We start from the raw sequence: 24535 nt of genomic DNA, 5'->3' as shown, positions 1-24535 counted from the left end.
AGGACCGCCACCCCGCTATACGGCTCAGCCGCAAGAGGCCAGTAGGAAGGGCCCATGCCTCCACTCCCTCCTTGCTTTATGCATGGTTGATAGGTCAGTCAACCTGGTCTCCTGCAAAAACAAAATGTCGGCATCAAGTTGGCCGAGAAAATAAAAGGCCGTGTACCTTGCCGCTTCTGACTTTATGCTGGCAACATTAATGGTTGCCAGCTTCAACGGTGTGGGTGCCGCCATCATGATTGATTGGATTAGATAGCCTTTTTCTTCCCACCCCCAACAGCTTCACCCTCTTCCTCAAACAATGATGAGCTTTTAGTGCGCTTAAGACACAGACTCATCCATTCTCTCCTTACGTACACTCTGGCCCTTGTCTGGTGGTCCCGAGGTAGTCCCCCCCCCCAGAGGGCCCTTTAATTGCTCCCTGAGAAGAAGACTCAGCGACCCCCTGAGCCCCAACATCCTTGTCCGCAACCTCCAGCTCCGGGCTCCCGTCCTCCCCCTCTGCAGGGGAGTCCTGGAGGGCCCTGAACCGGTTGGAGAGATCCACCAGAGGGGGGGCGGCTGGACCTTCCAATGGCACCTGGATCAGGGCTAGAGAATCAGAGGGGTCGCACTCCAGAGCAGAGGCTCGAGACCCGGACCCACTCTTACCCTTGGTTGTTTTCCGGTTACCCTTTTTCCTTTGTTGTGACCATTCCCCCTCTCCCTCATCCAGACTGTCACCGGATGAGGGTTCCTGGGAGGACATGGCGTCCGCCTGCTCCTCCCTTTCAAGTCTCCTGACTTCCTCACTCAATTCGCTGTCTTTAGGATCCTCAGCTGCAAGTGAAGTACCCGGGTCAGGGTTTAGGGTCATTACTCCCTGCCCCCTGTTCCCATGGCGTTGCTCCTGCCGCCTGATGTTTGATGGCGGCAGCTTGCTCCTCACCGGTTCTCTGCCTCCTCCTCCCCTACTGGTCCCTTCACCGGCAAGAATAGTCCCGGCTTTCGCCTGTCCCGCACTCGCCGCTTTAGGACTGCATTGGCAAAGGAACGCGGACAGCAACTGAATGGATGACCGAGGTCACCACACAAGTTACACCTAATCCTGCCACAGGTAGCAGCGAGATGGCCAAGGTCCCCACACAGTGCGCATTTCTGGGTGGTACACTGCGCACTGAAGTGTGGTGGGCAGCCGCACCTGTGACAGACCTTAGGCTGCCCCAAAAATGTAGAGGAAGGTATATGGGTAACAGTGTTTCCTGAAACCTTCAATTTCACCATGAAGGTCCAGGCCCCTGACCAGATACCATGGTCGTCGCGGGTCTTCTCAGGAATGCCGACGATGTCGCTATATCGACCAATCCAGGTGGAGATGTCCATGCAGGAAAGTGACTCGTTACTGGTCAAAACGGTCACCTTCCTGACCGAGTTCTGGCGGGATATTGCGACAGGGACGAAACCTTGCCATTCGGGGCGACCCCGAGCCAGCTCATGGCGAGACCAAAAAAGCTCAAGGCCCTCCGGTCCCACGAAGCTGACATCGAAGTAGGAGGTCCCATAGGGATGGATCAAGGCAAAGATATCATATGCCGCGAAGCCCATCCCCAGCAGGAGCTCAGCAACCTTTGACCGATCAGGACAGGCATCCTTGCTTACCCACTGGAGACGGGCCACGTTCCTACGGTTACTCCTCTGCCCCGGTGTTGGCAGAGACCAGACAGTCTCTGCCCCTCTATCTCGGAAGGCGGAAAGACCGTGTCTCTCTATCCAGAAAGACAGATCAACCTCCCTCCCCTCTACATTGATGGAACTCTCCCCTTTCTTCAGGGCGGCCAGGAAGCGCTGCTGCAAGTCACCGTCCTCGGGGCCACCAGACAAGGGCGCACTACTGCCCCCAGCAGTGACAGCCCCCAATAGCTAGGGGCTGAAACCCTCGCCACCGCTGAGGGGGCAGTGGGACCACTACCTACTTCCCCTCCACCAACACCAGTGCTGCTCTCCTCATTCACTCCACCAATACTCCCATCATTTGCAGCACCACAACTCCCACCATTCACTCCAGCAGTACTCCCATCATTTGCGGCTCCACAACTCCTATCATTCACTCCGCCACTTGTCCCATCATTCACTCCACTACTACTCCCATCATTCACCCCATTACCACTGTTCTCTGCACCTTCCACAGTCACATCCATTCCCTCCTCCCTTGTGTCTGCAGTCTCTGCACTCACACCTGCTGGGTCGGGGGAGGGGTGCAGCACCACACCCGTTTTAATTAGCTCAGTGCTGACATTGTGCAGTTCTTTTGGAGCACTGTGCCCCTTATTGTCCTGGGCTGCCTGCCCTGTAGCCACAGACTTCGGGGTGCTGGTATCACGTTTAGGGGCATGCTGTCCCCCCGTCACGGCAGAGCGCACAGTGTTTTTTTTCCCGTGGCTCTGTCTCAGCTGCGCGCCTCCTCTCCTCTGTTGAGGCGCACTGCGCCCCTGTCACAACAGTGCACCCCCCTTTCGCCGCACCATGCTCCTCGGCCCTTCCCCCCACAGCCCCGGCGTCGGCCGGCTCAGCTGCAGTGAGCAGGGATGGAGTCTGCCCACACCTTCCCCCTTTTCCAATGGTATGGACATCCCCCCGCTCTCCTCGGCCCCGGTGATAACCGGCTTAGCCGCAGCAGGCAGGGAGGGAAACTCCACGGGATCCCCTATGTCCGGCGCCGTGAGTACCTCCACAGCCTCACCCCCTGCACTGTTCCCTGCACAGAAGCATGTGATCCACACGGACACACGCTCTGTGGCAAAACACGTTCATGTGAAGTAGGCTATTGATTAGTAATGTACGTATGAAAGAAAGATGAGAAAGGACAGAGAGAGAAAGAAAGAACAGAGAGAAAAAAGAAAGGGGAAAGACACAGAATAGAGAAAGAAAGAGGGGGAGGAACAGAGAGAGAAAGAAAGAGGGGAAAGAAAGAAAAAACAGCGAGAGAAAGAAAGATGGGAAAGAAAGAGCAGAGAGAGAAAGAAAAGAAGAAAGAAAGAACAGAGAGAAAGAGGGGAAAGAAAGAACAGAGAGAAAGGGGTAAAAAAGAACAGAGAGGGAGAGAGAAAGAAGGGAAAGAAAGAACAGAGGGAGAGAGAAAGAAGGGAAGGAACAGAGAGAGAAATAAAGAAAAAAAGGGGAAAGAATGAGGGGAAAGAACAGAGAGAGAAAGAAAGAACAGAGAAAGAAAGAGAGGAAAGAAAACAGAGAGAGAGGGAAAGAAAGAACAGAGGGAAAGAAGGGAAAGAAAGAGAACAGAGAGAGAAAGATTCTATAAAGATACCATAGCAGCCCGGCTCCCATTGTAATGCCCACATGAGCCTCCCTATGCAGGACATATCATGATCCGCTCACATGTCCGGCATCCCTGATTCCAAGGCGATCCTGCTGTCCGCGCTGTCGGAGGACGCGTGATGGATCTGAAGCATTCCCTGAAGTGCCTCCATGGTTCCGTCACAATCTCCTCCTGAAATCACCTCCTTCACCTCATTCCGGTTTGTATGCCTCGTAAACACACGGCTCCGCTCCGTACACCTTGTACACACGCGGCTTCACTCTGTACACCCCGTACACACCCGGCTGTGCTCCGCTCCATACACTTTGTACACACAGGGCTCCGTTTCGTACACCTCGTACACACACGGCTCCGCTCCCCACACCTCGTACACACGCGGCTCCGCTTTCTTTCTCTCTGTTCTTTCTTTCTCTCCCCTCTTCCTCTCTGTTCTTTCCCCTCTTTTTTTCTCTCTATCTGTTCTTTTTTACCCCTCTCTTTTTCTTTCTCTGTTCTTTCTTGCCCCTCTATCTTTCTCTCTGTTCTTTCTTTCGCTCTGTTCTTTCTTCCCCTCTTTATTTTTTTCCCCTGTTCTTTCTCTCTCTGTTCTCTCTTTTTTCCCCTCTTTCTCTCTCTGTTCTTTTCCCCTTTTTTCTCTCTCTCTCTTCCTTCTTTCTTTCCCCTCTTTCTTTCTCTCTCCCTCTCTTTTCTCGCCTTTTCTCTCCCCTTCTCTGTTCTATTTTACCCCTTTCTTTCTCTCTGTTCTTTCTTCCCCTCTTTGTTTTATTCTCTCAACTCTCTCTCTCTGTTTCTTTCTCTTTCCTTCCCCTCTTTCTTTCTCTCTCTCTGTTCTTTCTCTCACTGTGTTCTTTCTTTCTCTGCTCTCTTTCTTCCCCTTTCTTTCTCTCTGTTCTTGCTTTCCCCTCTTTCTTTCGCTGTTTTTTCTCTTTCTTTCTTTGTTTCTCTCTGTTCTTCCCCTTCTTTCTTTATTCTTTTTTTTTCTCTCTGTTCTTTTTTTCTGTCCACTCTTTCTCTAATCTTTCTTTTTCTCTTTCTTTCTCTCTCTGTCATTTCTATCTCATCTTTCTTTCATACGTACACTACTAATCAATAGCCTCCTTCACATGAACGTGTTTTGCCACAGAGCGTGTGTCCGTGTGGATCACACGCGTGTCCGTGTGATCCACACGGAGAAAAGTCCGTTTTTGGCCGGCACCACGAATGCCACACGGCATGAATCATGGCATGTGTTAAAGGGGGGGGCCACTGAGACTCTTTCGCCCGGGTCCATAAAAAAACCTGCAGCCGACCCTGGATTGAAGTCTCCTGTCCTACAGTCACCCTTTTTAAGCTGTGATTGGCTGTGGTCGTGTTCTCACTGTATTACCGGTCTGTGATTGGCTGTGGGCGTGTTCTTCCTGTATTGGCTGTATGCTGCTGCTCTGTCCTGAGTGTAGTCTCCGTCATTATGTCGGTGCTGAGTGTTCTGGATGTTCAGGAGCCGCGTGTTCTGTGTCTGCTTCTTGGCTGTTCAGCTGCTTCCCTGTGCCTGCTCTCTCGATGGCTGGCCAGGAGGAGGGTGCAGAATAAGATTGAATTTGCCCGGGAGAGAAGAGAGGCGGCTCTATCGAGAATGGAGAAGACACAGGCGCGACTCAGCGAGCAGGTGACCATATATTGTACTGCGCCTCCGTATATCATACAGTGTAATAACGGCCTAGAGCAGTGACATCACCGCTCCCCAGATATCAGTTATATTATACAGAGGAGACATCACCGCTCTCCAGATATCAGTTATATTATACAGAGGAGACATCACCGCTCCCCAGATATCAGTTATATTATACAGAGGAGACATCACCGCTCCCCAGATATCAGTTATATTATACAGAGGAGACATCACCGCTCCCCAGATATCAGTTATATTATACAGAGGAGACATCACCGCTCTCCAGATATCAGTTATATTATACAGAGGAGACATCACCGCTCCCCAGATATCAGTTATATTATACAGAGGAGACATCACCGCTCCCCAGATATCAGTTATATTATACAGAGGAGACATCGCCGCTCTCCAGATATCAGTTATATTATACAGAGGAGACATCGCCGCTCCCCAGATATCAGTTATATTATACAGAGGAGACATCACCGCTCTCCAGATATCAGTTATATTATACAGAGGAGACATCGCCGCTCCCCAGATATCAGTTATATTATACAGAGGAGACATCACCGCTCCCCAGATATCAGTTATATTATACAGAGGAGACATCGCCGCTCCCCAGATATCAGTTATATTATACAGAGGAGACATCACCGCTCCCCAGATATCAGTTATATTATACAGAGGAGACATCACCGCTCCCCAGATATCAGTTATATTATACAGAGGAGACATCACCGCTCCCCAGATATCAGTTATATTATACAGAGGAGACATCGCCGCTCCCCAGATATCAGTTATATTATACAGAGGAGACATCGCCGCTCCCCAGATATCAGTTATATTATACAGAGGAGACATCACCGCTCCCCAGATATCAGTTATATTATACAGAGGAGACATCGCCGCTCCCCAGATATCAGTTATATTATACAGAGGAGACATCGCCGCTCCCCAGATATCAGTTATATTATACAGAGGTGACATCGCCGCTCCCCAGATATCAGTTATATTATACAGAGGTGACATCACCGCTCTCCAGATATCAGTTATATTATACAGAGGAGACATCGCCGCTCCCCAGATATCAGTTATATTATACAGAGGAGACATCGCCGCTCCCCAGATATCAGTTATATTATACAGAGGAGACATCGCCGCTCCCCAGATATCAGTTATATTATACAGAGGAGACATCACCGCTCTCCAGATATCAGTTATATTATACAGAGGAGACATCACCGCTCCCCAGATATCAGTTATATTATACAGAGGAGACATCACCGCTCCCCAGATATCAGTTATATTATACAGAGGAGACATCACCGCTCTCCAGATATCAGTTATATTATACAGAGGAGACATCACCGCTCTCCAGATATCAGTTATATTATACAGAGGAGACATCACCGCTCCCCAGATATCAGTTATATTATACAGAGGAGACATCACCGCTCCCCAGATATCAGTTATATTATACAGAGGAGACATCACCGCTCCCCAGATATCAGTTATATTATACAGAGGAGACATCGCCGCTCTCCAGATATCAGTTATATTATACAGAGGAGACATCACCGCTCCCCAGATATCAGTTATATTATACAGAGGAGACATCACCGCTCCCCAGATATCAGTTATATTATACAGAGGTGACATCGCCGCTCTCCAGATATCAGTTATATTATACAGAGGAGACATCGCCGCTCCCCAGATATCAGTTATATTATACAGAGGAGACATCGCCGCTCCCCAGATATCAGTTATATTATACAGAGGAGACATCGCCGCTCCCCAGATATCAGTTATATTATACAGAGGAGACATCACCGCTCTCCAGATATCAGTTATATTATACAGAGGAGACATCACCGCTCCCCAGATATCAGTTATATTATACAGAGGAGACATCACCGCTCCCCAGATATCAGTTATATTATACAGAGGAGACATCACCGCTCTCCAGATATCAGTTATATTATACAGAGGAGACATCACCGCTCCCCAGATATCAGTTATATTATACAGAGGAGACATCGCCGCTCCCCAGATATCAGTTATATTATACAGAGGTGACATCACAGCTCCCCAGATATCAGTTATATTATACAGAGGAGACATCGCCGCTCCCCAGATATCAGTTATATTATACAGAGGAGACATCACCGCTCCCCAGATATCAGTTATATTATACAGAGGAGACATCACCGCTCCCCAGATATCAGTTATATTATACAGAGGTGACATCACCGCTCCCCAGATATCAGTTATATTATACAGAGGAGACATCGCCGCTCCCCAGATATCAGTTATATTATACAGAGGAGACATCACCGCTCCCCAGATATCAGTTATATTATACAGAGGAGACATCACCGCTCCCCAGATATCAGTTATATTATACAGAGGAGACATCACCGCTCCCCAGATATCAGTTATATTATACAGAGGTGACATCACCGCTCCCCAGATATCAGTTATATTATACAGAGGAGACATCGCCGCTCTCCAGATATCAGTTATATTATACAGAGGAGACATCGCCGCTCCCCAGATATCAGTTATATTATACAGAGGTGACATCACCGCTCCCCAGATATCAGTTATATTATACAGAGGAGACATCGCCGCTCCCCAGATATCAGTTATATTATACAGAGGAGACATCGCCGCTCCCCAGATATCAGTTATATTATACAGAGGAGACATCGCCGCTCCCCAGATATCAGTTATATTATACAGAGGAGACATCGCCGCTCCCCAGATATCAGTTATATTATACAGAGGTGACATCGCCGCTCCCCAGATATCAGTTATATTATACAGAGGAGACATCGCCGCTCCCCAGATATCAGTTATATTATACAGAGGTGACATCACCGCTCCCCAGATATCAGTTATATTATACAGAGGAGACATCACCGCTCTCCAGATATCAGTTATATTATACAGAGGAAACATCACCGCTCCCCAGATATCAGTTATATTATACAGAGGAGACATCACCGCTCCCCAGATATCAGTTATATTATACAGAGGAGACATCACCGCTCCCCAGATATCAGTTATATTATACAGAGGAGACATCACCGCTCTCCAGATATCAGTTATATTATACAGAGGAGACATCACCGCTCTCCAGATATCAGTTATATTATACAGAGGAGACATCACCGCTCCCCAGATATCAGTTATATTATACAGAGGAGACATCACCGCTCCCCAGATATCAGTTATATTATACAGAGGAGACATCACCGCTCTCCAGATATCAGTTATATTATACAGAGGAGACATCACCGCTCTCCAGATATCAGTTATATTATACAGAGGAGACATCACCGCTCCCCAGATATAAGTAATATTATACAGAGGAGACATCACCGCTCCCCAGATATCAGTTATATTATACAGAGGAGACATCACCGCTCCCCAGATATCAGTTATATTATACAGAGGAGACATCACCGCTCCCCAGATATCAGTTATATTATACAGAGGAGACATCACCGCTCCCCAGATATCAGTTATATTATACAGAGGAGACATCACCGCTCTCCAGATATCAGTTATATTATACAGAGGAGACATCGCCGCTCCCCAGATATCAGTTATATTATACAGAGGAGACATCACCGCTCCCCAGATATCAGTTATATTATACAGAGGAGACATCACCGCTCCCCAGATATCAGTTATATTATACAGAGGAGACATCGCCGCTCCCCAGATATCAGTTATATTATACAGAGGAGACATCACCGCTCTCCAGATATCAGTTATATTATACAGAGGAGACATCGCCGCTCCCCAGATATCAGTTATATTATACAGAGGTGACATCACCGCTCTCCAGATATCAGTTATATTATACAGAGGAGACATCACCGCTCTCCAGATATCAGTTATATTATACAGAGGAGACATCACCGCTCCCCAGATATCAGTTATATTATACAGAGGAGACATCGCCGCTCCCCAGATATCAGTTATATTATACAGAGGAGACATCACCGCTCCCCAGATATCAGTTATATTATACAGAGGAGACATCACCGCTCTCCAGATATCAGTTATATTATACAGAGGAGACATCGCCGCTCTCCAGATATCAGTTATATTATACAGAGGAGACATCACCGCTCCCCAGATATCAGTTATATTATACAGAGGAGACATCACCGCTCTCCAGATATCAGTTATATTATACAGAGGAGACATCACCGCTCCCCAGATATCAGTTATATTATACAGAGGAGACATCACCGCTCCCCAGATATCAGTTATATTATACAGAGGAGACATCGCCGCTCCCCAGATATCAGTTATATTATACAGAGGAGACATCACCGCTCTCCAGATATCAGTTATATTATACAGAGGAGACATCGCCGCTCCCCAGATATCAGTTATATTATACAGAGGAGACATCGCCGCTCCCCAGATATCAGTTATATTATACAGAGGAGACATCACCGCTCCCCAGATATCAGTTATATTATACAGAGGAGACATCACCGCTCCCCAGATATCAGTTATATTATACAGAGGAGACATCGCCGCTCCCCAGATATCAGTTATATTATACAGAGGAGACATCACCGCTCTCCAGATATCAGTTATATTATACAGAGGAGACATCACCGCTCTCCAGATATCAGTTATATTATACAGAGGAGACATCGCCGCTCCCCAGATATCAGTTATATTATACAGAGGAGACATCGCCGCTCTCCAGATATCAGTTATATTATACAGAGGAGACATCACCGCTCCCCAGATATCAGTTATATTATACAGAGGAGACATCGCCGCTCCCCAGATATCAGTTATATTATACAGAGGAGACATCGCCGCTCCCCAGATATCAGTTATATTATACAGAGGAGACATCGCCGCTCCCCAGATATCAGTTATATTATACAGAGGAGACATCACCGCTCCCCAGATATCAGTTATATTATACAGAGGAGACATCACCGCTCCCCAGATATCAGTTATATTATACAGAGGAGACATCACCGCTCCCCAGATATCAGTTATATTATACAGAGGAGACATCGCCGCTCCCCAGATATCAGTTATATTATACAGAGGAGACATCACCGCTCCCCAGATATCAGTTATATTATACAGAGGAGACATCGCCGCTCTCCAGATATCAGTTATATTATACAGAGGAGACATCACCGCTCTCCAGATATCAGTTATATTATACAGAGGAGACATCACCGCTCTCCAGATATCAGTTATATTATACAGAGGAGACATCACCGCTCCCCAGATATCAGTTATATTATACAGAGGAGACATCACCGCTCCCCAGATATCAGTTATATTATACAGAGGAGACATCACCGCTCCCCAGATATCAGTTATATTATACAGAGGAGACATCACCGCTCCCCAGATATCAGTTATATTATACAGAGGAGACATCACCGCTCCCCAGATATCAGTTATATTATACAGAGGAGACATCACCGCTCCCTAGATATCAGTTATATTATATAGCAATGATGTCAGGGTTTGAGGAATATAACTCAACTTTTGTTAGCACTTTCAATTCCTGTTAGGAACTTGCATCCCTCTGTCGCCCCCTTACCCTCAGGTCAGCGTGGGAACTGCACCTAGGATAAGTAGTTGCCGGAAAAGCTGCCTTGTCGCGTATTGGCTATCGGGCACTCTGCAGTGAGGGCGGTGTGTGTATCACCAGGACGCTATGCTGCCACAAGTTCCTTATTTGATTTTAAAGCCTATGTCGCGTCAGGAACCACCTACAGGTAGCGGGATTTGGCGCTGAGTATGTGTCGGTTCGATCACAGAGCAAAGGAACGAAACTAGTACATTTTTAAGTTTACTCCAGAAAATGCAGGCAGTGTCTACAAAAATAAAAATTTATTACAAAAGGAGTCAAAATACAGTATGTACAACAGTCACAAATAAAAGGGATTAAAATAAGAAACCTACTCTCTCATGTCCCAGGTAGGACGTGTCGATAAAGGGGAGGAGAGACTCAAGGAATACGTTTCATCTGCACAGCGTCTTAGCTGGTTCTTCTGGCATCCGACACCTCCCCAATTGAGCTTCTCAGCTTTATGCTTTTGCCCAGATCCAAGGGACTCCTCCCTTGCTGACCTCACTTGGTGGGCTTGATTACAGGACGAACACCCCTTTTGAAAAGTTATTAAAATTTTTATATGTCCATATCTTTGCCTGGGGGGGAATCACAGGTTGATGACAGGGGCATTATCTGTTCCCCTCAGATGTGACCATCCTTTTGAGACCAAATATGACACATCTGCATGTTACTGGTGGGCAGAAACTTTCCCCGGTGTCTGATGGCTGTACCGGCTGCAAAACGTTGCCATGCGTAGCCCTAATTATGCTGAGTCTGGAAATAACTTTTTCCTGTCTCTAGGATCTTTTTGGGTGTCAGGAAATATGACTTTTATTCTTGTCACACATACAGAGCTTTGCTGCATCTCCTTGGTTTGGAAATGACATGCAGTCACAGCTCACAGACATCCCCACACCCTGAAGCTGCAGCCCCCCCCTTCTGCCCCCTCCCTTTCCTTTCTGGAATGTTCACTTCTCCCTCACTCTTGCTATGCAGCTGTGTAACATGAAACTGAAAGTAGAAGGTTAGGAGCACATGGCTCTTTGTCTATTCCAGTGTTAATTGCAGATCAAATATAATAGCACAGATTTTTCATAGAGGTGGGAAACCTATATTTTTGGCATCCACATAACTTGAACTACCCACCGGTGGGTGGTTTTTGAAATTTCGGCGACCAGCAGGAGCCGAGAAATGGATTTTGACTTGACCGAGCCACACAGACATGGCATGTTTAGTCTTAAATGAAAGGGAAACTCGTAAGCAAATCTATGTTACCCCTGTCGTCTTTGTCCGAGGTTCTCACCCAGAGATATGACTAATAGAAGTTTTTTAGTAACTTTCTAAAGGGGGCGTAACCAGCCCACCCCGTGATGTCATCGAGGGAGGAGACCCTTGGTTTTAGACATAGGTATAAAGCTCAGAGGCCCAGACAAAGGGGGGTTATTTGCCCGGGGTGCCAGCTAGGAGATAGCTGTGCTGATGAACCATTTTCCCTTGGGGAAGGCGCCCTTCCGCCCCCTCTCCACATGGCGTGCTATTGACTGAAATGTGTAAGTTCATCTTTTAATCCATTTATATTTTGTAATTGCCCGTATATACTGTATCTGTCTCTCTTTGTAACATCTTTCGTGAACACTGCCTATTCTATTTGGAGTAAAATCTATAAAATTTACTATTTCCGTTTTCCTTGCTCTATAAACTTATCGCCACGTCTCTGTGCTAAATTCACGCTACCTAGTGGGTAGCCGATATTGATATAGAACTAGAAGCTGGTGGCAGCTAGTGTTCTGGGGATTTGGGGACACTCTACTAGTGACGGATAGAGTTGAGCGAAACGGGTCGGTCAAATTCATAAGTCGCCGACTTTCGCTAAAGTCGGGTTTCATGAAACGAAACCCGACCATAGCATGAGGTTGGCCACGAGGTCGGCGACCAGAGCGCCAAAGTCGCATTTCAAATGATTCTTCCAGCGCCTTTTTTCAGCCAATAATGGAGGAGGCACACTGGGCAACATGACATGGGCAGCGCTCACCACCATCTTTGAGAAGGGCATGCAAGTGATTGGCTTGCTTTGTGTGGCGTCACAGGGGCTATAAAAGGGGCGTGCACGCCGACCGCTGTTACGTGTTACAGAACCACTCAGCACCCAGAATATGTTGTGCAGTTATATGTATGTATAATAGGTTCTATGTGAGATGCATGTCCCTAATGCATCAGCCCACAGGCTGCGCCCCTGGGCAGAGGGGACACGATATTCTCCTTTTGTCCGCCCTCCCCCCACCTTTGTAATTCCCACAGTAAACATCGGCAGGCTCCAGCCACCTGCGGCTTTTGTAATGTATGTCTGGCCTGCCGCTGTTCTATTGGCCGGCCCTCTGTATCTGTGTGATATATTCTGTGTCCTGTGAATAAAGTGTTGTCAGACTGCAAATACGTGGAGAAGCAGTGATCTTTTATATGCGCCCATGTAACCAAGGAATTCCACCCAGCGTCATTCATTCAGACTCCAGCCAACGCAGAGCGGACCTCCGAAAACACGGGGTGGTACTGAAAGAGGTACCCCAGCTTGGTAGACCCCGTTACACTGGTGGCAGTGGCGGAATATGATTCCCCTTCTACAGGAGGAAAGGAATGAATGGAAAAACAACTACCAGAAGTTAAAGAGGACTACATTAAAAGATCTGGTGGAAGCCCGAGGGTTGATCGCCAGCAACAAAACAAAAGCGGATTTGATAGCAGCCATCATGGAACACAACAGTGCAGCGCCCCCCAATGTGAACGTGGAGAAGACCGAATTCCAGAGGGAGGTAAAGAACTGACTCGCGTTCTATGGCCCAAATCCTGCGGTAGAGATCATACGAGAGGTGATGGCTGATGTGCGTACTGATCTGAAGGAAAAGATGGCCGAGCGAACCAGGATAGAGCTAGCCAAGATGGAGATGGCAGAGCGGATCAAAGTGGAGCTGGCTAAGATGGAGATGGCAGAGCAGAGAGAGGAGAGTCAGCGAGCAGGGGGAGCTCTGGCCTTCGACCAGGTACCTTCAAGAGTAAGCCACAAAAAGATCCAGTATAATGCCTTCCAACAGTTGGGGGAGGCAGAGGAAGACATTGATGGCTTTCTGTAGGACTTTGAGCGGCAGTGTGCCCTTCATCAAGTGAAGCCGGAGGAACGGGTTCAGATTCTGGCCAGCAAGCTACCAGGCCGGGCAGCGGACGCCTATCGCACGGTACCTGATGAGGACTGTATGGACTATGAGCGGATCAAAGAAGTGATCTTGGCCCGGTATGCGCTGACACCAAAAGCCTACCGCCAAAAGTTCCGCGGACTTATAAAACGCGTAACCGATACCCACGCTGAATGGGCCTGTAAATTACGGCGGTCACTGCTACAGTGGGTACAAGGGAGCCAAGCAACCACTAGTGAGGACGTCCTCCAGCTCTTCTTGTTAGAACAATTCTTTAATGGACTAACCCCCGAGACACAGGAATGGCTTCGGGACAGGCGGCCAACGACTCTTGAGGAAGCCGCTCGTCTGGCCGATGAACATCATGATGCCAGGAGGCTGCAGTTGTCCGGATCAAAAATGGTCACTAGGGGCCCGCCCATGGACCTGGAGGGCCCCAAATCACCGAAGATTGTAGGGGGACCAGCTAGAAACCCGGCCTACCACAGTCCCCCTGGGGCGCGATGCCACACTTGCCGTCAGCCGGGCCACCTGCAAAGACAATGTCCCAACCGGACTCAGCATACCCAGTGGCCAAAGGCGGGAACAGCTACCTTCAGCCGGGCTGCTGTACACTGCTACCAAGGCGAAGCTGACCCGGCATTGGGGGCTACGTCTAACCAAGGGGTGGAAGAGATGGAGGAAGTGCTGCATGAAGTAGACCCCGTGCAGGCAGCCCGGGCAGATAATCGACAACAGCATCGACAGGTCGTGTGGGTTAATGGGAAACGTATGCAGGGACTAAGAAATTCCGGAGCAACTTTGACCTTTGTGAAGCCTCATCTCGTCCGGGGCCAAGAGAAGACGGACCGGACAGTGGCAGTCCGTGTAGCAGTGGGAGCCATACATCGACTGCCCACTGCCAAGATTCACCTGAACTGGGCAGTCGGAGATGGCCTTGTTGAGGTCGGCTTGATGGAGAATTTGCCTGCAGACGTCTTGCTGGGAAATGACTTAGAGCCCATGTTGTCTGCATTCTCGGTGGCCCCTCTGGCTGAGACATATCCTGTGACCACCCGGAGACAAGCTCGAGCTGCGGAGGCGGAATCACACTCAGAGGAGGCCCAGCTAAGACATCCCAGCCCTACACGTATTCCCATAGCCAGACACATTTCTTGGGCCACCCCAGATGAACTTAAGAGGGAGTTACTTGAGGATCCTTCATTAGAGGGATATCGTGGTAAGGCACAGGAGGGGAGAGGGGTACTGGAAGGGGAACAGTTTGTATGGAAGCAGGGACTCCTCTACCGGATCACAGAGCAGCACCACACAGGGACGAGCCCCACTATAAAACGACAGCTGGTAGTTCCCAAGAAGTATAGGTAGGAGCTACTGTGAATCTCTCATGACATACCCTTAGCTGGGCACTTCGGCGTCAGTCGCACCAGGCATCGTCTGACACAAATCTTCTTTTGGCCGGGGGTAACCTATGATGTTCGTCATTACTGTCAGACCTGTGACAGTTGCCAGCGCATTGGCAAGAGGGGGGATCGATGCAAGGCCAAATTATGCCCCCTCCCCATTGTGGAGGAACCATTTAGCCGAGTAGCGGTCGATCTGATAGGGCCGTTAGCCAAACCCAGTCCGTCAGGGAAAAAGTATATATATTGACAGTGGTAGATTATGCCACACGGTATCCAGAGGCGGTTGCGTTACCTAACATACTGGCAGAGATGGTGGCGGCCGCCCTGCTCCAGGTGTTCTCACGGGTTGGATTTCCCCGGAAGATTACCTCGGACCAGGGTACCCAGTTTACAGCAGAGGTGACCAACCAACTGTGGAAGCTGTGCAGCGTAAATTCCATTAGAAGCGCCCCGTACCACCCGCAAACCAATGGGTTGTGTGAACGCTTTAATAGGACATTAAAACAGCTCATTGGGACTTATACCAGGACCTACAGGGACTGGGAGAAATTCTTGCCACACCTCCTGTTTGCATATCAGGAGGTGCCCCAAGAATCCACGGGGTTCTCCCCGTTCAAGCTGGTATACGGGAGGCGGGTAAGCGGACCCCCTAGACTTAGTGCTGGAACACTGGGAAGGGGAGGGCCTCATAGAAGGGGTACCTATTGTACCCTATGAGCTGGAATTCTGGGACCGCCTACAGGAGCTGACTCAGGCTGTACGTGAGAACATGCAGGTGACCCAGCGGCGCCAACGCATATGGTACGATCGGAGGGCCAGAGAGCGCACTTTGGAAATAGGACAGAAGTTCCTGGTGCTAGAGCCCACTAAGCAGAACAAGTTCCAAGCTGCATGGCAGGGGCCCTACCAGGTAGTGGGGAAAATAGCCGACACAACCTATAATGTCGCCGATTGTGACGACCCCAGGGTTATCCGCATGTTCCACGTGAATATGCTGGAGCCCTACCGGGAGCGCCCTGAAGAGGTAGTGGCCAACTGTGCACCTGAAGCAGAGGATTTAGCCGGACTTCCCTTGCCGGATGTCTTAAGGGAAAGGACTAAGTCTAAAACATGGGACCAGGTACACTTGGGTGAAGACCTAGACCCCAGGGAGAGACAGGAGGCGGAGGAGTTGTTGAGGCAGCGGATGTTTTCGGGGAGACCAGGGTACACTCGCCTGGCACAACACAAGGTTGAGACCCAGGATCAGACCCCCCTGCGACAAAACCCCTTCCGCGTCCCTGAGTCTGTACGAGAGGGGATGCGACAAGAGATGTTGCGTTTAGGGGTCATTGAAGAGTCAGTCCCTGGGCATCCCCCGTTGTGTTAGTGCCCAAGAAGGATGGGACTACACGGTTTTGTGTAGACTATCGTAGGCTCAATGAGAAAACAGTGACGGATGCATACCCCATGCCGCGTGTGGATGAGTTGTAAGACCGGCTGGCGGGGGCAAAGTATTTGACCACCATCGATCTATGCAAAGGCTACTGGCAGATTCCCCTTAGTCCTGACGCTATTCCCAAGTCGGCATTTGTCACCCCGTTCGGCTTATTCCAGTTTCGAGTTATGCCATTCGGGATGAAGAATGCCCCGGCGACCTTCCAAAAGCTGGCTGACTGGCTTCTGGATGGTCTCCAGGACTATGCTTGTGCCTACCTGGATGACATCGCCATCTACAGTGCGACATGGGAAGAGCATCTAAATCACCTAGAGACAGTATTGGACAGGATCCACCAGGCCGGAATCACCCTGAACCCAAACAAGTGTCACGTGGGCAAAGCAGAGGTTCAGTATTTAGGGCATTGGGTGGGAAACAGCGACCAGAACCAGCCAGGATTGAGGCCATAGCCAAGTGGCCCATCCCACGCACTAAAACCCAGGTCATGGCGTTTCTAGGGACAGCGGGGTATTACAGGAAATTCGTTCCCAATTACAACAGCGTCGCCAAGCCCTTCACTGACCTGACCCGTAAGAACCAACCCCGCCAGGTAACCTGGACCCCAGAGTGTGAGGAAGCCTTCCGCCAACTAAAGGACGCCCTCACCAATACCCCTGTATTGGCCGCACCCGATCCAAGTAAACGTTTCCTTGTTCACACAGACGCTTCTATGTTTGGATTGGGGGCAGTACTGAGCCAAGTCGGGCCAGACGGCCAAGAACACCCGGTAGCTTAACTGAGTCAGAAACTGCTGCCCCGTGAAGTAAGCTATGCGGCCATCGAGAAGGAGTGCCTGGCGGTAGTATGGGCATTCAAGAAGTTGCAACCATATTTGTATGGACGACAGTTTTCCCTCCTAACGGACCATAATCCACTAGTCTGGCTTAATCGGGTCTCCGGAGACAACGCCAGATTGCTGAGGTGGAGTCCTACAACCTCTGGACTTCACCATCCACCACAGACCCGGCAAAAAAAAAAAAATGGTACCGCCGATGGACTAAGTCGACAAACGGAACTTGTACCAACCCCATAAACTTCGGTCATCCCCAAACCGATCCGTTGAGGATCAGACTGTGTATGCCGATCACGTCGCTGAAAAGGGGAGCCGTGTTACAGAACCACTCAGCACCCAGAATATGTTGTGCAGTTATATGTATGTATAGTAGGTTCCATGGGAGATGCATGTCCCTAATGCATCAGCCCACAGGCTGTGCCCCTGGGCAGAGGGGACACGATATTCTCCTTTTGTCCGCCCTCCCCCCACCTTTGCAATTCCCACAGTAAACATCGGCAGGCTCCGGCCACCTGCGGCTTTTATAATGCATGTCTGGCCTGCCGCTTTTCTATTGGCCTGCCCTCTGTATCTGTGTGATATATTCTGTGTCCTGTGAGTAAAGTCTTGTCAGACTGGAAATACATGGAGAAGTAGTGATCTTTTATATGCGCCCATGTAACCAAGGAATTCCAGCCAGCGTCTGTTGTGAGTTCATTTTCCCCTTCACCATCGATGTCTGATGAACTCCCTCTTCTGGTGAAGGAAGGCAGTGAGGCTGATTACCAAACACCTGATCTGGTAAATTCTGACTGGATATAAGGCAGCCAACGCCCTTCTGAGTCGCTGGTGATTTTTCTGCTGGATTCTTGGAGACCAGTCTGATTCCTGCTTCCCAAAGATAAGTTTTTGCTCTGCTATTGAACTTATTAGTTTTGTTTACCTTGTTTTTTTGGAGTTCTGCCATCCCCGGTCGGGGTTGTGCTGAGTTCCATTTTTGTCTCTTTGCTCTGTCTTCAGAATCTACCCGAGTGCTGATATAGTCTTTTTGAAGTCCTAGCGACTTCAGGGCCTGTTTTTCCTATCAGACGGTTGGGACATTTTTTGGTAGGGTTTTTTACGGATTGCAGACAGTAGCTTTTCTATCCTGTCCTTTTTAGTTAGCTTGGGCCCCATCGTTTGCTCAACCTATCTTTCTATCTGTGTTAGTGTTTTCACCGTCATTATATGTTGGGGGCCGCCTATTGCTTTGGGGTCTGTTCTGGGGCAGTTTAGATTTCCCCTTTCTTTCTTTAGGCCTATTTAGTTCTCCGGCTGTGTTCGAGGGGTCTAGGGCATCGTAGGAACCCCCCACGGCTACTGTTAGTTGTTGTGGATAGGATCAGGGGTCTGCAATCCGATAGCTACCAACCTCTCCGGTTTTCTAGACTTGGCTTGTATTTTTGTTTTTTCCTCCTTCGGTGACTCATTCATAACAAGCGTCATTCATTCAGACTCCAGCCAACCCAGAGCGGACCTCCGAAAACACGGGGTGGTACTGAAAGAGGTACCCCAGCTTGGTAGACCCAGTTACAACTGCCATCTTACTTCTGCCGATATTAGCATTAGGGAAAGGTTGCTGCTGCTGATTCAGAATAAGGGAGAGCGTTAGGCAGGGAAGAAGATACAAGAAAACTGCTTCTGCTGTTAGCGATTTCCACTGTACAGTTTGCGTGCAGTGACAGGGGAGGCTATATTTTGGTGCATCAGCTCTGTTGGTTATTAGGCTGCCTTATAAGGCTCCCTGATAGCAGCATTGCTGTTTTCACACTGCTGTGCAAACTGCTTTTTTAAAAGCAAAAATACTTTTCTTCCTCTTTTCTGCACAGTTACCAAGCGTTCATTTTCCCACACTTTTGTGTGCCGCAGTCCTGCTTATTAGGCTGCCTGCTGCCATACTTGGACAGAGAGCATCATTGTCAGCCTCCTAAAATCTCTAGGGAGCTTCCAATTCTCCCCAATACTATATACACCTTGTACTTTGTCATACACCAGCCAATTTCAGCCTGTTACATTGAGGTGTAATCTATAGTGGGCCTGAGATAATAGTTCAGCCTCCTAAAATCTCTAGGGAGATTCAAATTCTCCCCAATACTACATACACCTTGTACCTTGTTTTACAGTACCATATAGCTGGTGGTATTTTGGGCCTATTTTCCCAAAAATGAGAAAGTATGGTGGAAGAGTCCGTGAAAGTGGGCGGGGGTTGGCAGCTGGTAATGATGGTGTTGGATCTGCTGATAGTGGCAAAAGCACAATAGCACCTAAGGCAGGAGGTGTTGAGCCTGCGTCATCGTCTGGCTCCACAAGGCCTCTAAGGCTCCCTTTTCTGGGAGTAGGGAAACCGCTTTTAAAGCCGGAGCTTCAGGAACAAATTTTGGCTTACATTGCCGAAACAGCCTCCAGCTCTATCGCCTCCTCTTCTGAAGTTTCAAAAAATAAAAGCACTGAGTCGTCAGTGGAGGCTCCTGGTCAGGAACAACACCTTTCCTTTTGTCTTTCACCCCTACCAAAAGTGAAGGATGTGGCAGCCCACACTACAGATTACTCCATGGAGCTCTTTTCACATACCATGCCTGGGTTATCAAGTCAAATCGTGAATTCCCCAGTCCAAGATGATTCTGACATGGAGTGCACTGATGCACAGCCACTGCTAGATTTATCTGCTGGTACATTCACTCAGAGCACTACATTGTCCTCGCAGTGTACTGAGCCAGAATCTGACCCTGATGAGACTCAGGTGCCCCTTCCCGCATACTATACCACCTTACACCGTGACACAGAGGAAGGTGCAGATGAAAGTGCAGGTTCCTTGAGCAGGTGGGGGGGGCATACTCATGGGCGACGGCACTGGCACAGAGCCCCTCATAGTACGCAAAAGTGTCTCTGCCGGTCACCCGCCATCAGACACATTCCCGTACTATGAGGGGCCCTGTGCCAGAGCCATCGCCAACGAGTGGGCCCCCCCTGCTTGCTCAGGATCACAGCACTTGCAAAGTTGAAATACTTACCTCTCCCTGCTCCACCGCCTTGACGTTTTCCGCGTTTCCTGACAGTGACATTCTGATCAGAGAGCGCAATGACATCACGTCTGTACGCCCTCTGCCTAAACAGTCCAAGTGCAGAGAGATGGAAGATGGGGACGACGAGGAGTCCAGAGTACAGGGATTCCCTAGCAAGGAGACTTACTTAATTGTTTTAAAGGTTGGGAGCAATTTTTGGACTATACTCTGGAGAATGATATATGGGGCCCACCGGGCAGAAATGGTATAAAAACAGTAGACAGTAGCAGAGTCAGAATCCAGGCCGAAGTCAGAGTCATAAACCAGGAGAGTCGCAGAGGTACAGAATCGTTAGGCAGGAGCAGAGTCAGAATCCAGGCCGAAGTCAGAGTCATAAACCAGGAGAGTCGCAGAGGTACAGAATCGTTAGGCAGGAGCAGAGTCAGAATCCAGGCCGAAGTCAGAGTCATAAACCAGGAGAGTCGCAGAGGTACAGAATCGTTAGGCAGAATCAGGGTCAGAAGTCCAGGCAAAAGTCAGAGTCAGTCAAACAGTAATTCACACAGTAACACGCAGGGGAACCAAGAATATATCCGGCGGCCTGCAAGAGCAGTCCCAAAATATTTGAGGGGTCAGGTCATCCCTCACAGGCTCCTGGGCTGATGATGTCATCTGGACCACCCCCAGGACCAGGCTGGATGGTGATGCACCAGCCCCTTCATGACTGACCGAGGAGCGAAGCCTGCGTCCAGCGGACGCCTGTGCAGGAGCCTCATAACTATCGCCGCCATCACTCGGGGTTGAAGCACAGCGCCTCCCAGAGACCGAGGCCGGAACCGCAGGCCACGAGTCAGACGGTGATAGGACAGTCCGGCGCCTCCTAGTGGCCGAGGCCGGGACAGCAGGCCCTGAGTCTGATGGTGATGTGACAGTCCGGCGCCTCCTAGTGGCCGAGGCCGGGACAGCAGGCCCTGAGTCTGACGGTGACGTGACAGTACCCCCCCTCTAAGAGGGGCCTCCGGACCCTCAAAACCCGGTTTGTCAGGGTGGAGGAGGTGAAACCTTCTAATCAACCCCTTAGCATGAATGTCACTAGCGGGGACCCAGGACCTCTCCTCTGGGCCGTAGCCCTTCCAATGCACTAAATATTGCACAGAGTTTCTCACTAGACGAGAATCAAAGATGCCCTGGACTTCGTACTCCAAGGCGCCCTTGACCAAAACTGGAGGAGGAGGGGACTGGACGGGACGAATTGGGGAGCGGTACACCTTGAGGAGGGACTTATGGAAAACATTAGGAATTTTAAACGACTGCGGGAGTTTCAACCGAAACGCTACCGGGTTAATTACCTCTAATATTTCATATGGGCCGATGAACCTGGGACCCAGTTTGGCAGACGGTACCTTAAGTTTGATGTTTCTTGTAGAGAGCCAAACCTTGTCACCAACTCCCAGGTGCGGCCCCTGGGATCGTCGTCTATTAGCCGCCGAAGCCTGCCTAATCTGAGCCCCTTTCAAATTTGAGTTTACTTTATGACCAAATTGTCTTCAGACGATGTATATTTTGCTCAACCCCTGGGAGTTCTGACATCTTGGCCGAAAATGATCCAAAGCGCGGATGTAGTCCAAGGTTACAGAAAAAGGGGGTAGTTTTGATGGAGTCTTGGTATCTATTATTGAGAGCAAACTCCGCCAATGGCAAATGTTCCACCCAATCTGACTGATGTGCTGAGACATAGCAGCGGAGGTATTGCTCCAGCGCTTGGTTGGCACGTTCAGTTTGACCATTGGTTTCGGGATGGTATGCCGAGGAGAAGGACAACTCAACACCAATACATTTACAGAACGCCCTCCAGAACTTCGAGACAAACTGGGTACCCCTGTCGGACACAATATTTGCCAGAACGCCGTGCAAACGTACAACGTGAAGAACAAACAACTTACTTAAAGTTTCAGAGTTAGGCAAGCCAGACAGGGGAACAAAGTGACACTGCTTACTGAACCTGTCCACCACCACCCAGATACAAGTTTTCCCATCGGAGGGTGGCAGGTCTGTAATGAAGTCCATGGAGATGTGGGTCCATGGACTCTCAGGGTGGGCAAGGACTGAAGCCAGCCGGTAGGGCGATTATGGGGGGACTTGGCCCGGGCACAGACTTCACACGTTGAGACATAGTCCTTACAGTCCTTGGCCACCGTCGGCCACCAAAAGTTCCTGGTTACCAGCCTAGTGGTATTATTGAGACCAGGATGGCCTGCCAGGACGGAGTCGTGAGACTCTTTTAACACTTGTAAGCGAAAGGTAGCTGGAACGAATAATTTTTTTGGGGGTGTAGTGTCAGGAGCTCGTTCTGATGACCTACGGATCTCCTCCAGGAGGTCCAGAGATACTGCCGACACGACAATCCCATTAGCCAATATTGGAACTGGTTCATAGTCCTCGGTCTGTGTGGGGCAAAAGCTGCGGGAGAGGGCATCTGCCCTCACATTTTTAGTTCCGGGGCGAAAGGTGATTAAAAAAATCAAACCTGGAGAAAAACAAGGCCCACCTGGCCTGCCTAGGATTTAGTCTTTTAGCCGACTCTAGGTAGGTTAGGTTTTTGTGGTCGGTAATAACAGTAACCTTGTGTTTGGCACCTTCGAGGAAGTGGCGCCATTCCTCGAAGGCCCACTTGATTGCCAGTAACTCCCGATTGCCGATGTCATAGTTTCTCTCCGTGGCAGAGAATTTGTGGGAGAAAAAGGCACATGGGCGAAGCTGAGTGAGGGATGCAGTGCCTTGCGAGAGCACTGCTCCCACTCCGACTTCGGAGGCATCTACTTCTACAATAAACGGGTGGTCCAAGTTTGGTTGAATCAACACTGGGTTGGCCACGAAGCACTCTTTTAGTGTAGAAAAAGCCCGGGTTGCCTCAGGATTCCAATTGGTCAAGTCCGCCCCTTTCCGGGTAAGGTCCGTGAGTGGCTTGGCAATCTCTGAGAATCCCCTGATGAATTTGCGATAATAATTCGCAAATCCCAAAAATCGCTGCAGTGCTTTCAGCGACTTGGGTTGCACCCAATCCTTAATAGGTTGAATCTTGGTAGGATCCATGTGGAACCCCTTCCCTGAGACCATGTATCCTAAAAACTGCACCTCTTCGGCAAAAAAAACAACACATTTTTCAAATTTCGCAAACAAAGAGTTTTCGCGCAGTCTTTGCAGTACTGAACGGACGTGTTGAGCATGTGTCACAGGGTCAGCAGAATAAATCAAAATGTCGTCCACATATACGACGACATACACCCCACAAATGTCTCTGAAAATATCATTGACGAAGTGTTGGAATACTGCAGGAGCGTTACTGAGTCCGAAGGGCATTACCAGGTACTCAAAATGGCCAAGGGGTGTATTAAAGGCCGTTTTCCATTCGTCCCCATCTCTTATGCGGACCAGGTTATATGCCCCCCGGAGGTCAAGTTTAGTAAACCAGCGAGCTCCCAGTAACTGATTAAAAAGATCAGGAATGAGTGGGAGCGGGTACTGATTTTTTACAGTAATGGCGTTCAGCTCACGGTAATCAATACATGGTCTGAGTCCACCATCTTTTTTCTCTACAAAGAAAAACCCAGCTCCTACAGGTGAGGTGGAAGGTCTAATGAAGCCTTTACGTAGACTGTCTGCTATGTAGTCATTCATGGCTACACGCTCCGGACCAGAGAGGTTGAATATTCTCCCCATAGGGAGACGGGCACCAGGGACCAAGTCAATAGGACAATCGTACTCTCTATGAGGAGGTAGTTTCTCAGACTCCACTATGGAGAAGACATCTTCATAATCTCCGAATGCATATGGAATGGAGGGGTTTTTAATTTTAACTTGGTTCACTGACAGTGACATACAGTGATTCTGACACCGTGGACTCCAGCGCACAACGTCACCTATGCGCCAGTCAATAACTGGATTATGCTGGTGCAACCATGGCATGCCTAACACAACTGGATCTGATAAATTGTGTATAACAAAAAATGACATTTGTTCGTTATGTAATGTCCCCACTGACATAGAAATTTCGGCAGTAATGAATTCCACGCCTC

The 24535-nt window shown here is 49.1% G+C and overlaps 1 protein-coding gene across 2 annotated transcripts in view; it reads left to right on the top strand.

Annotated features, from left to right (window-relative positions):
* Positions 1–4708: 4708 nt before the first annotated feature.
* LOC141076467 (fatty-acid amide hydrolase 1-like) overlaps positions 4709–24535 on the top strand; it is a 213455-nt gene continuing 193628 nt past the window's right edge. The window contains exon 1 of one of the 2 annotated variants that reach the window (XM_073563939.1): positions 4709–4958. In XM_073563939.1, coding sequence (XP_073420040.1) covers positions 4761–4958 — 198 coding nt within the window. In that variant the 5' untranslated portion in view covers positions 4709–4760. The remainder of the gene's footprint in view (positions 4959–24535) is intronic. The other variant, XM_073563938.1, reaches the window with a different exon arrangement.

This window comes from Dendrobates tinctorius, unplaced genomic scaffold (assembly GCF_039654945.1).
Source record: "Dendrobates tinctorius isolate UK_male_01 unplaced genomic scaffold, ASM3965494v1 ptg000410l, whole genome shotgun sequence".
Taxonomy (NCBI): domain Eukaryota; kingdom Metazoa; phylum Chordata; class Amphibia; order Anura; family Dendrobatidae; genus Dendrobates; species Dendrobates tinctorius.
This window is presented reverse-complemented; position numbering and strand designations above follow the sequence as displayed.